Source organism: Manduca sexta, chromosome 19, assembly GCF_014839805.1.
Source record: "Manduca sexta isolate Smith_Timp_Sample1 chromosome 19, JHU_Msex_v1.0, whole genome shotgun sequence".
In the NCBI taxonomy this organism is placed as follows: Eukaryota; Metazoa; Arthropoda; class Insecta; order Lepidoptera; family Sphingidae; genus Manduca; species Manduca sexta.
Genome location: NC_051133.1, coordinates 10,307,177 through 10,321,703, shown reverse-complemented (window position 1 = coordinate 10,321,703; position 14,527 = coordinate 10,307,177). Strand labels below are relative to the sequence as shown.

The following is a 14,527-nucleotide window of genomic DNA, read 5'->3' as shown; positions in this document are numbered from 1 at the left end:
TATTTTACATGCTTATATCTGCGAAATTTATCATTGAATATATATTATTTAGATATTTGTATTTTACTTATTATGACTTTAAAAAATGAATATATAAAATTATGTAAATAAATAATACTTGCCGTCACATTCTTCATGTCAAATTCCATGACTTATTATGTCATTTATGAAATGATTTAATAATAATTTCATGCTAAATACGAGTATAATCTATCTATTATTAGAGGAACATAAATACTATAATCTTAGTATAGGTATTAATGTATAACCATTCATTTACAAATGTTGAAATAACCGCAATACCACTATAAGTGAATACCAGTGTAATTGTGGTAAACTATAATTTTGTGACCGGACGATAATAATGCGTCATATCAGCTATACATAGTAAATGATTCACAATGCGCGCAAGGTAATCTAGAATAAGAGGTATTGCATCTTTCGTCCAACGAGTACTAAACATAACTTTAAAATTCTTTATATATGAATTTTCTTTGTTGAGTTTTCCTCCAGTGTCAAAGCAAGCTGTTATTTCGTTTTCGATAGGGGTACGCGCTTGGTTATGAGGAAAGTACTCTAGAGTTGAACCTGAAAACGAACAATGTAGCAACAACTAAATATAAAATAATAATTATTATATTCATATTCCGTTCACAACTATAGATTCAAGTCGTTTTGTTCTTGTTTAACTTTGTAATATTTTATTCTGTGTTATACTGCATTGGAATGAGTTACGAAGGTACATATACTTTATACATTTTTATTCTATATAAAAGGTTTATTATATAATCTTTTACAGAATTTTAAATTAAGCGAATAGTGAATGGTTTGCGATGACTATTCATAGGTTATAGTAGACATGTCTATAGTGGGTATTAGGTGTAAAAAAAATTAAACTACACCATCTTTTGAGACAAATATAACTATAAAAACAACTTTACAATATGTTTAAATTGTACCTACAATAACCATTCGAAGTCACATTGAACCGGTGCCACAAGAATTATTGCGAAACCGTTTGATTGATGTGTGTAGATACAAATTTAATGAGATGCAATCTATCGAGTTCTAAATTAGAGTAGAATAATAAATTGATTTTAAACTTATCTAGTCTCCACAAGCTTCTTAACCAGTTTTTGCTCGTGTATAAAAATAGATGAAGTTAGACAAGAAAGTATTTTGAAGAATGTAGATTGTATTTATTTTTATAACTAGCTTTTGCACGCTGCTCCGCCCGCGTGTTAAAGTTTTTCCGGGATAAAAATCCCGTTTTATAATTTCCCAATATAAAATGGAGCCTTTAAATGAGATCTCTATTAATACCATCGGTGAAAATTGCATTCAAATCTATGCAGTAGTTTTTGCGTGCTTCGTGTACATACGGACGAAATTCCTAAAAACTTATTTTGTCTTCTGTTGCGCTAATAAAAAACCATCATATTAGTTTTTAAATATTGCAATCTATAATGTACAGACATGGGCTGTTATAATTTTATTATATGTAATAATAATGTAAACATAGTCACATAATAACTTTCTGCGTATTGTCTTCAGAAACCTTTTTTTAGAACTGATGGCATCACTTTGCACCTTATGATAAGCGGAGGAAGGTTTAGATGGAGTGTTCATTAATGAAAGATCAATACCCCTCGCCAGTCAATGTAATTATGCCGACTCATTTGAAACCGGATATAGACAAGGTTATCCCGGAATGCACCATATTTACTTGAGCCCCTGTGGCGGATGTACGCCTAGTGTACGATGGTCCCTAGTGGCCAGATGGATACAAATATCCTACAATCAACAAACATAATATTAATTATATACGTTCAATCACATTATTATAAAATAAATTATATAATTATACCGTTTTATAAAAAATGTGTGTATTACAAATTACAGCCCGCAAGTAGGTAAACCCGAGGAAATATATAGGAAAATAAAAACTAGTAGAACGGAGTTTCCAAGAACTTATTTCAAAGTTCCGTCATGTTATTACGGATATCATAATATTATCTTCCGCTCCAAGTTTATCTATCAATCACATCTATTAAATATACATACCTATTGTTCATAAATTAAATAAGAAATAATTTTAAATGGTCTTTGCAATTTATGACGAAATTTTCACAGTTATTTCAAAGTAATTAATTATTCAATGATAAAGATAATTGTGTCAAAATTATTTGTGATGTGCGTTTTATATCTAACATCTATACAAGCATGTTATCTTGCTTATTAAGTGTTATAATCGGCATTTGTGTTAGTTTATACACACACACACACCATCACGCATTTATTCGCGAAGGGGCATGCAGAGGTGCAACCAGGGCACCCACTTTTCGCCGAGTGTGTTCGGGGGTGATAGGGGGCAAGAATATTGCCATATTAGGCACAAATTCCAGACTCCGGGCTGATATTGAGCAGAAAAACCCAAATATCACTTTGCCCGACCCGGGATTCGAACACAGGACCTTTAATTTTAATTTACCAGATTTTTAATGCCTTTTACTTACGGGCGTTTACTGTAATACAGCGTCTCTACATTAGACTGTGCCGAATACATCTAAAACTTTTTTATTATTTTGACTAAGTAGGTAGATGACTATAGCTCTGTCATTCGTGTGATCATCTTTTCATAGTAACAATTACTTATAATTGATAATATAGAGAACTTACATCATTGCAGATAACGACTGATCTGAAACAAAGTTTAACCTCATCCTTCCCCTTTTGGAATTATGATGAGCTCATTAACTTAATTAAAAGAAATAAAGGTTTTGGGTGGACATTCTCGGGATATTGGTCTTCAGGCAATTACACTGACCGAATGCAGCATCAAAGGTTGAACGTCAATTGTTTGTATGATGGTAAGTTAAGACTAGCAAATGTTTATAGCATTACAATAACTTCTAGATGCGTTTACACTAAAGTGGCGAGGCGACCATATAAGCTGATTTCTACCAGGTTTCGCTTATTATCTCCATTCGGGCGACCCAGCCCATTCGTGTTGTAAATAGAACTATATTCAGCGAGATTATCATATCACATCATTTATCATATTAAAAGTATGATAACAAATAGATAACAGGAATTATAATGTATACCAAAAACGTGACTTGAGGCAGTTAAATCATCAATTTCTTGGCGCTGCAGAATATTTAACATCTTTTTTTATATTTGCACGGTAAAGTTACTCCACTGCACCTGACAGTAAGGAGTGGGGTCCAACATGTCGATAGACGAGAGATGATTACCTCTCGGCAGTCGACTCAATTATGCCGGCCTGATGAAACCGGATATACATTGATCACGGAACGCGACACAGTTACGTCGGCCACTATGGCGGGTTTTAACACCGTGTGTATCGGTAGTCAATATAAAATATATCCTACCACCAGCAAACGTTACCTTTAACGTTCTGTGGTCACTTTACAATTTGTTTAGACTTCCTTTAGAGTTGATTACTCAAAATTTTCCGCATTGCCAAATTATTCAGAACCAGTTGGATATGATTATTGTACCGGTTTGTTTTAATGCTGTAGTTCTAGGAAAATTTTACCAAATTAATCTCCGTTAGAGAGCATATGCATCGGACTGCGAATGCTTTACAGTAAAACAAGGACTTTTTTTAAAATATAATAATATGAGGTCATAGATCAATTAATTAAAATAAAATAAATGATTTTCTTTTCCGACGCCTAAATTAAATGAACATAATATTATTATATATAATTGAATTGATTTTGTCTGTAAAATATCGGAAAGTTTAATAAATAAATCCATTAATTAAACTCTTAATTAGGAATAATTAAAACGAATACCTAACGAGCAATTACTAATCATCAATTTAGTGTTTATCCGACCTCATCGGACACACCTTGGCCGCTTTGCCTATTCCTTGGAAAATCTTTTAATAATAAAATTAATATCATAAACCATTTTCCAGCAATTTACTTTTCTGTTTCGTGATGTAAACAGTTATCGATAAAGGTATCGATTACAAGTCTTGCACGCACTATTCATTAGGGATACAATGTTGTTTGAAAATAGAGAAAAATTTTATAGTAATAAGCCGACAAACAGACCAAGTATTTTCCACAATAATTTAATACTCACAGTTCTAAAAGAATCGTCGTTTATAAAACGCTATAATATGACATTTACCTTACGTTGGTTTTCTTAATATTATTACTCAGTCCCAAATAGTGATCTAAACGAATTCTCCTACAACACGACTGTATAACATTTTATAAAACGTAGTTGATAATCCTGGTAACACATTAGTTGTATTTAAAAAAAAAACTCTATAGAAAGAACAGTATTCAGGACATGCAGGTAAAATGACTTCCTTTTCAGTTTAAGTTTATTATAATAAAAAAAAAAATGTGTCGTTCAAGGCTATTGCTGCAGATTAATTGCATTTTTGCTAACAAAAGTTCAATTGTTTCTTTATAAGAATTTGTCTGGCGCAAGTCTGCGCAATATTACATCATTCACATTAGTCATTAATTGGCGCTATTATTTTTTGCCTACAGTTCCAATGCGGTGGCTGTATAAAGTATGAAATGCGAATGACTGTGAATTCTTCAATGGAAAGCGTTTTCCGTTTTCCTATCGTAAATGATTGAGCACGTTGTGTATGTATTAGGCGTTGTATTGCATGGTGTCAATTGATAATTCTCCGGAATTCATCACAATTATTATTGAAGTTTTAGGATGTCGTAACAATTTTATTCTGCTTAATCCCATAAACAATGTATACCGAAAATATGATGTGCAGTAATTTAACAAAACATTGGTGACAGATTGAAAAACTTATTAACTTAGAAAAAATTATTACTTTTTACTATAATAATAATATACAAGTATGCCGGAGTAACAATAAACTTCCTTCCATGTGATATGTATATAAGAAACAAAAATTAAAATTTTATGTTCCGCATTTATTCAAGTGTTTTTTTTTTATCAGTGTCTAATATGTAATATGTTTTTGTTTTATTTGTATTTTTCTTTAGTTCCTCATCGTAAACACTACTCTTCAATCTACTACTAATTCTAAGAACTATGTTTAATTATTGATTTAATTTGAGTTTCGATGTGATTAAAATATGTTAACATAAAAACAATTATTATGATTGTATCACCAGGATTGTTAATCAGAATGTATTTACCAAAAATAATATGACATTATCTTTTAAAATACATATTTAATTGCAAATAGGTACGTAATTTTAGATTTAAGGAAAAACCCGCAGTTGATGTAATTCAGTGTAAAATTACGTCTTATTTTTAATAGCGAGTGTAAAAAACCTAGCAACAAAACAATAAGAACATTGAAACAATTCAACACAAAACTATTTCTTTCGCTAAGTAATCTATCAAGCGACGGGAAAAACGTCTAAAAAGGTCATGAAGGCATTCGTTTGGAATATAAAATAACTTGCACAAATGTTTTCGTAAATGAGTTTATAAATTTATTATTTACGATTTAATCTGCAGCTTAGGTAACATTCTATGTCCTTCTAGCAAAGAGTTAACTCAATTTTCGTAAAACTGATTATTTTATAATTTATGTTGGGGAATTACTTTTCATAAACACAAGTAAATTACGCTTCCCGCAATATATTAACAAATGTGAACGAATCTCGTGCTTGACCCATTAAGTGACGTCGTTAAATCTGACTGTGCGTCACGAAAAGATAAGATCGTAAACAGTAAGAAACGAAACAAAACTAAGTTTTAATTTGTTCATTTTGAGAGGGCTTCCCCGAGTTTTCTTTAGATTTGGAATGAAAAAGATTTGTTGACGTATGCAACACGTAAGCAAAATAGCCGTAAGTGCACTGACGCCTTGTGCTGTTATGTAACGTTGTATGTTGTGTATTTGTACTCAGTTTTACGTAATTGAAGAAAATGCGAGGTGCGCTCTTACTCACAGAGTTATTTATAAAGCCTTGGCGCGTCATATTTTAAGCATGTAGGGTGACCACAACTTTAATAGGAATACATTTAAACATCCCTGACTTTTTGTATATGTTATAGAATGTTACGTATGTTAAAGGAAGGAGATTAAAGCTTTAATTAAAGGAGGAACATTACAAAACTTTAAGAAATTTTGTGTTTATCACAAAAAATGCTTTGATATAATTAAAAATGAGTTTAATTGAGTAGTTTTATGAAGTTTGCAAAAAAGTAAAATAGTTGTCGATGCAAGCACTGAAACGGCCACGAGCATTAGTTAAAATCACGCTGTTTGTCATTGTTCCGTGTCGGACAAGGCTGGCTTCGGCTGATGTAACTCGCGCCGCTGTTGCACCAGACGACGACGGTCAACGACCTTGCATGCACACTATCGATAAATACGATTCATGGCGTACATCACTAGTTGTGCACGTACGTGCTGATATATAAGGAGTTGATAATGTTCATGTAACATTTATAATATACTTGAAATAATATGTCATGTCAACTTAGCTATGAAATGTTTCCTTCGTCTCATAAAGATAAATATCTGCAAGTATAAACGTGGTAACCTATACCTATTTAAGGTATAGGTTACCACGTTTGAAATCAAAATCCGATTCTACGAATAAAAATATGGTTAGATAGGTACGCAGCGTGTTTAATATAACGTAATAGATTGGTTCAACATATTAGTAAAATTACTCATTGGATAATTCTGGAGCCAAGCCACCCAAGACGCCCGCAGTACCGGCGCTACGTGGCAAAACTTATGAATATGTTTGCCGACTAGCGGCTCGCCATTTTAATGTTGCTAACGTTGATGCGAATCACGACAACGTGGCGTTTAAATTTCAATGTGTGTCTGAAGATGTCTTGTGACTTGTCCAAGTAGGTACTTTAGCTTTATGTAATACATACTATCATCTATGGCACTGAAAGATTTTGTAATAAAATGCAAATTGAGAAAATACTTAATGATTTAAACTGCAAAACTAAAGTTAGATAACGTCTGTTGAATCGTAGCTTTTAAATTGACGATGTTTGTACAATATTTAAATTATAATTACCACAATTTTTTATTAAGAATCTCAAAAGTGAATTAACACTTTCATTTGTTTAAAAAATGTGCCATTTTTAAACGTTGAAGCAGCCAGTACGTCTCGGTTCTAAAAAGTTTTATAAGAGTATTATGGCTGCAACAACATAATTCTTTGAACTGACAGAAATGTGGGTAATATACTTAAGTATTTCTGTATAATTAAGTATAGATTAATAAATCTGTTTGGTCCGATGTAAAGACATATACTATTTCACATATACTATTTACATACTAGTAAGGTGGCGTTTTATCTTTTTTTTTTCAGAAGTCAGATATAAAATTATTTATCTTATAATCTAAACGTAAAAATGTCGATCACACAAAGAGCGGAACTAAAAGTAGGAACACGGAACACATAAATGAATCACTTTATGTGCAATGTCTTTTGTTTATTAATCATGCGCAACTTATTGATCCTATCTTAGTTAAATGCAGAAATAGAATTTAACTAAATAATAAGTCTAACACTTATGTCCACAGTTAAAGATTATTTCCTGCCTTTCATTATATATAGTGTCAGCCTATACATAAAGAGCTGCTAATGGATATAATTTGCATAGATTATTCATTATTGATGCGACATAAAAACTTCATGTATATACGTAGGTACACGTAGGTACGATTCTTGTATTTTAACAAGGAGTTAGTATAGGTCATTAACCAGATAGGAAGTAAGTATAATTTTATACATGAAATTAATTAAAAAAACATTAGCATAACCCTTTATTGCAGTCATGCAAAACTCTATCATAGGTACATACATAAAATGTTAAAATATTCTCATGGTTTAAGTTATACAGAGAGTCAGATTATATATCTTGTGAAAAAAAGTACTTACGTATATAAGTAAGTACCTACCTATTAGGCAATAAGGCATTGGCCAATAAACATTCATTTTACCTTAATAAAAATCCTTCCCTTTAAAATCATTAGAAATAATTGAAAGTGTTGAACTACTGATGTAATGTATTAACCCGTCACTGCAGACGCGTATACCGTCCGTTACCAATTTATGAGGGTCAATTGGTCAACTAACAATACAAACCAATCCATCCGAATTTCAAATATAGTATGTTGATCAATGATTAACATTTGTGAATCGGAAATTCGACTTCGCACATTTATTGTCGAGATGGCTTACATTTCAATTGCTGTCCGATATGACCCATAGACATAATGTCTATCAATTTGGCCCAATGTCATTCAATGATGGTAAGTACTTATTCCTTCAGTTACTATATTGATAGTAAATGATACGACAGACGACCTCGGTGCTATTTACCAAAGACGTTATGTAGTATGTACTTAGACAAGGCAATAACATTAATGATTGGGCTGAATGACGTTATTGTAACACGATAGGCATCTAACTAATCGTTGAATTTTACCGACAATTGTGTGATTTAGCAGCACCGTGAACTTGACGGGAAATATCTACTATGAGGAACACTTTTATAAATGCTGAAATAGTCTAGGTGAAATTTTGCAGATAGGTAGATCAATTTATTCCGAGAAAATGCAAAGTGATAGATAGGTAGTTTTTATAGTTGAACAGCAGACTCGTGGCAAAAGCTACCTTATTAATAAAAAGAAGAAGTCATTTACTTAGAATAGATAAATGGCATGTATTTACGGAGTGTGTCAATTCATCGATGTACATTTCCAATTTAATATTAATGTTACGTTCTGACGAGTAGTTCCAAGAAACGTACGTATCCCGTAGAACCATTAGTCACATGTAAGTGTGCGAGAGTTTTGAGACCTGTATTTAGTAATTTTTCTTAAGTGACCAACGCGGATGTCTCAATGATGGATAATGCGGAAAATTGTCTACGACGCACGTGCAGTAAAATACATAAAGTGACGGAGATAAACTGCAGTTCCGACAATCGACACTTCACTCAGTAGCGCTCATTTCGTTGAAGCAGCAGCATAATGGGCATAATTGTAAATTGATTTTGTGTAGTGGACATGATTTGTGTCTTGCTAACTATCCTGTTTAATGTCTTTGGTGTCATAATATATTATAGCTTGTAATGGGATATGAAATAATTTTACATGCTTATTATTTGTACCATATTCCAACTACTTTATAGGTACTTGTTCCGAGGAATGTGAGAATTTTTGTTAATGTTCCAATGACAGTTTTAGCTCTCAAGGATTTGAAACTCCTTAGGCAAATTGACATCTTTAAAGCTTGAAATTAACATACACTATTACCTGGAACTGCTTCTGTTATTCCTGTAATATTCTAGTTTGAGACTGCTTAATTTTTTCTGCTGCTGTTTTTTCTAAGCTATTTGCGCATGCCGTATAATGTCTTGTTTTTTTAGGATAATGGTGTTCCAAACGATATATGAGAATCCAAATGTTTATGAAACATTTGGATTCGCTCGTCTACCCGTGTGCCCCATCATTCATAAAAGTTTATTCTTCATAAACATTCCCGTATATATTAATATAGTAAAATAAAGTACACGATAGCCTAGTTCGGAACGCATTATGCAGCGAATTGCCGGAGGTTCAAAACCTAAGGGCTTTCATCTAGGTGCGTCACGTGATCACTTCTGACTTCGAATTTCTTTTGTTGTGTCTACTGTTTATCAATTATCGTTATAATCTTTAACGGTAAAGGAAAACATCGTAAGAAACCTACATATTCTAAATTAGGATTTTGAGGGTATGTGAAGTCTGCTAAGCCGCACACTCAGCGAGATGGACTAAGGCCTAATTCCTAAACCTAAGTAGTGATAGAGGCCAGTGCCAAGGAGTAGGCAGAATATAATTTAGGGCTGGTACTAATTAAGATGCTGTTAGGACTGAAAGTAATAACCAGCTAGCACTATTCTATTTTGAAATTTAAAAAAAAATGTTTTTTTGTCGAATGCATTCACAAATGTTAACAGGGGGGTTTCGTGTGTCCCAGAGTAGCAGAGACACGGAAACAGTAGTTATATCTTTAAACAAATTGCGCAAAATACAGTATTGAGAATAATCCTTACATATTCTAAATAAAGTCCACCGTCGCATCTGTCTGAACGCGGAAACTACCAAACGGATGTCGATGAAATTTGGTATAGATAGTTACGAGACCCTTTGAAAATGTTATGTGTAGTAATGTACTAAGCGGCGATAGCCTAGTTGGGTGTGTAACGGACTGCCGAGACGAATGTCCGCAGGTTCAAATCCCAAGGGCACACACCTTTGAATTTTCTAAAATCATGTGTGTATTCTTTATTAATTTATCGTTCGCTTTAACGGTGAAGAAAACATCGTGAGGAAAGCTGCACATCTGAGAAGTTCTCTATAGGAATTTCGAAGGTGTGTGAAGTCTATCAATCCGCACTAGGCCAGCGTGGTGGACTAAGGCCTAATCCCTCTAAGTAGTAGAGGAGGCCCGTGCTCAGCAATGGGCAAGTATATAATACAGGGTTAATATTATTATTATTATTATAGTAATGTAGTACTTTCATCCCGGAAAGACCCACGTAGCCAAAGCCACGAGCAAAAGCTAGTAAATATGAAGTGCATGAACTTTATAACTGCAAATTCGCATCTTAAAATACTATGCATGAAGCATAATGATATCGCAGACGATCGTATTTGAGGGCTAAACCAAATAAAACAATTTTTCATCTCAGTCATCATTGTCATTTAATGAATCCGTTATTTACAAAAGTTTTCGGTGGACATTATCAACGATAAGCTTTTCATGTACTGACGCGCAAGCGATGCGTGCGGTACATTCGACAGGCGTCGGTAGAAATAATTCTGCCCACGCGCATTCTTGCACTAAAACATCATATTGCATTCTTCGTAGCAAAATCCTGAACCAAACTTCGGCCGTAAACCTAATTTTCTAGAACATATCACGAGTTATGCGCGTGAGCTAACACTAACAAGACTTGGCGTTCTCCAAAACATCACCATCTAGTCAAATACCGTAATATTAAGAATGCTGCAAAACTTCATTTAATTAAAATTTTATTACAAATCATAATCCACGCGTGAATAACCATTTTGAGAAAATAATAATGAATACTTTGAGCCAATACTGTATGACGTACACAATATAATATAATTATGACAACTAATTACATGTTGGAAATACATTTTTTTCTAATTACGTTCATTATTTCTAGATTTAAATACACTCTAGCCAAGGAAATAACCGTCGAACGTTCACGATTATTCCTTTTACATCTCATAAACCACAATTTTTCTGACACGTTCGTAAACCTACAATATAGTATTGATACATTGAATGCGTCCCGTTATAACTTCATTTATCGTCTCTCATATATTTTTTTAAATCTTAAAAACATAATAACACTTTTGGTTTTTACATAAAGCTATAACAACAGTTACATTATATTCATTACTTTCTGAATATTTCGCAATACACATCTGTACAATTTGAACTTTATACCCAGTTTACTCTAAATATTACAAACAAAATATTCACTTATGCAATATAAACACATGTACGAAATACGTGTCGTAAAAACAATATATAATATTTTTATCGGTTTTCGTATTATCACATAATACCTTCCCTTACATCGTTTCTCATCCTTATACATAAGTACTCTAATGCTTAAAGCTAAATTATGCAATTTATCGACACATAAAATGTATCTACATGACAAAAAATATATTGATTGTATGTTACTCTATGCACATATCTACACTAACGTGGCGAGTGACAGCCAACACTTGTTGATACAATGAAATATTAGTATTTGGTACTGAATGATGCACACAAAATTGACTGCGTTACATTTACTCTATCACTTACAAACGTTTCCATAGAAATATGTTGTTCATCACGATGGCACACGTACATCATAGTCTATACGGGAAATGTTATAAAGCGGAAATAAGTTTAGAATTTATCGCGCTTATCTAAGAGCCTCACTATAAAAATTATTACAAAACCAATCACATCGTGTTACAAGTTGTAGTACATGCGTGCAAACTCGACAACTCGAGTGAATGTCAAGACAAAAGCGAAGCTCGTAAACCCTAGCGAGTGGAAAGACGTTTCACTACGGAGACATAAATCGAATAAAAAATATAATATAAATTTCATACAGTACAGCAGTCACAATTTGTTACACGATTCGGTTGTTTACATTAATCATTACCTAAACAGGTGCGGATTTAGGAGCCTCGTGGGGTTTGACCACCCAATAATCGTTATCAAAGATATTTTAATTCATCCTTGATTAATAACCTTTCAGTCACAGTAATACCAATTATCATAGATATCACACGAAACATGAAAACTCATTTGTTTAAGTTAAATCCGCACATTTTACCAAACAACTCCTAGAATACATTAGTAATTAGTACCCTTCATGAAATTTACGCCATAAACACGAACTTGGAATATTAAATAGTGTACTAAAAAGGATAGTCAGCAGTGATAGTCGAAACTTTCAAACTTCCTAACTACTCACGAAATGTATTTACAATTTATTGTGCAAATATTTACAGTGACTGAAACATGTGAATCTGTTATTTCTCCACTGTTTAGGCATTTCATTTCCAACAATATTTTATTGTCATTTTTGAATTAACACCAATTAAGCCTCTGACATGGAGAGTTAAGTTTCGGTAAGTACTTGATGTAAGTACTTTTAATGTAATTTTTTATTTGCTTATAAAACGTCCTCCGGTATTATTTTGAGTATTAATTTTTCGTTACATGAATTCACCGAATATATTGACGTAAGCACCACGACGACAGTAATATGGCACGTTGAAATAAAGAACCTTCGGAAATTCTTTCTTATTTCTTAACAAAAAGTTAATATAGACGCTTTGTTGCTCAGTCAATTCCAGTTTATATAACAGTTTCAAGTCGACATTAAATTACGGTAACTTCTCTTTCACTTTCACGCAAGTTTTTTTTTTTTCACAATAACAAAATGACTCATTATCTATAATTTAGAACAATGTACACTTATCGATACAAATGAAATCATTTTGTCATTGACTCTTTTTTAATAGGCTATACTAGAAGTACCTATCGCAAGAATTATTTATTAGCTATATTATTCCGACAAGCCCCATCCGAAACCTCCAATAGACATGAGATCGAATAATTAGTTAGAATTACTGAAGAATTCGACTAGGGCTTCCGAAATCATCGCGGCCGTAACCGCTTTAATCGCAGGAGGCCGATTCATTATAATCGGAAATGGTATCGCGCCGCAACCAGAAATACTCGTATTTTTTTTTATTTAAAATGTAAAAAACAGGATATACCGCACTACGATTGAACCGCATTGTAACACATCAAAATGATGCGCTCAAGTCGGCCTCATCGCGGCGTCATCTCTCGAATCGGACGGAAACCGATGGAAATTTTTTCGACAAGTAATTAGGGGACTTGGATGAGTCCCGATCGCCGGACAGCGATTCCATATAACATTCGATAACGCTGTCAAGTTTAATAAAAAAATAAGCCTTGGTGTCTTTAAATCTCGTTAAAATTGTTGATTGTAGCGTATATTACAAAATGAAGTTGTTTAATTAGGTTCCATCGTCAGCAAGCGTTATCTATGTCCCCCCTGTCGGCTCACGCGAGGTGTGTGGTGTGGAGGTGGTGTGGTGTGGTGGGGGTGGTGTTCACAGCACGCTCTCGCGCTGCGGCTCGGGCGCGTCGTCGGGCGCGTCGTCGGGCGCGTCGTCGGGCGAGGCGGCGGTGCGCGTGATGGCGGGCGCGCGCGCCGACAGCGCCGCCCCCATGGTGATGGGCGTGTCGTCCGGGTCCTCCTCCTCGCCCTCCTCCAGGTCCTCGTCGATGGGCGACAGCACGTCCGCCGGCTGCACCACTTCCTCAGGCTTCCTGCAAACACGTCACAATATGCTTATTACGAGATATCGATAATCGATAACTGTAGCGTCGTAAAATGTCAGTATGCGTATGCGCACAGAGTTCTACCGTAAACCCTTTACTCCCTCCGCTAGTTAGGCACAGATCTATATAGACCCCCTTGGGTTGTCTTAAATTGTTCCATCATACAACGGTAGCTTCATTCGCTGCGTCGTCAGCCACGCATATATCAACTCACAACTGCGACAACTCACAACAAACAACGGGTGTTGCGATCAATCCCCAAATCCGTACAAGGCCCTCACCACCGTACAGCTGCGTGGTTCGTCGACGACCCATTGTCCGATGCACGCGCAGTGCATGAACATACTACATTCCATTATACCACGCAAGACATGAGCTGAGATTCCTAATCTTGACAAATGCGTTCTGTTGGGGAAACTATACTCAACACACAACTGTATCAAGATCAGATCAGGATCGTTGGGATTCGGTACCACGCATCAGGACAGCCTAGTTAAGGAGCTCCGAGACGAAACGAGGTCGTAAGAAATACTCAAAGTCAATTTCCGTGACTAACTTGAACTGCCTTTGTGACAGTTTAGTTGTATTAAGTT

General features: G+C 34.3%; 1 protein-coding gene across 4 annotated transcripts in view; it reads right to left on the bottom strand.

Annotated features, from left to right (window-relative positions):
- Positions 1-10,694: 10,694 nt before the first annotated feature.
- Positions 10,695-14,527, bottom strand: part of LOC115440853 (monocarboxylate transporter 4) — a 51,884-nt gene continuing 48,051 nt past the window's right edge. For all 4 annotated transcript variants that reach the window (XM_037440302.1, XM_030165346.2, XM_030165347.2 and 1 more), the window contains one exon: positions 10,695-13,922. In XM_037440302.1, the coding sequence (XP_037296199.1) occupies positions 13,703-13,922 (220 nt within the window). In that variant the 3' untranslated portion in view covers positions 10,695-13,702. The remainder of the gene's footprint in view (positions 13,923-14,527) is intronic.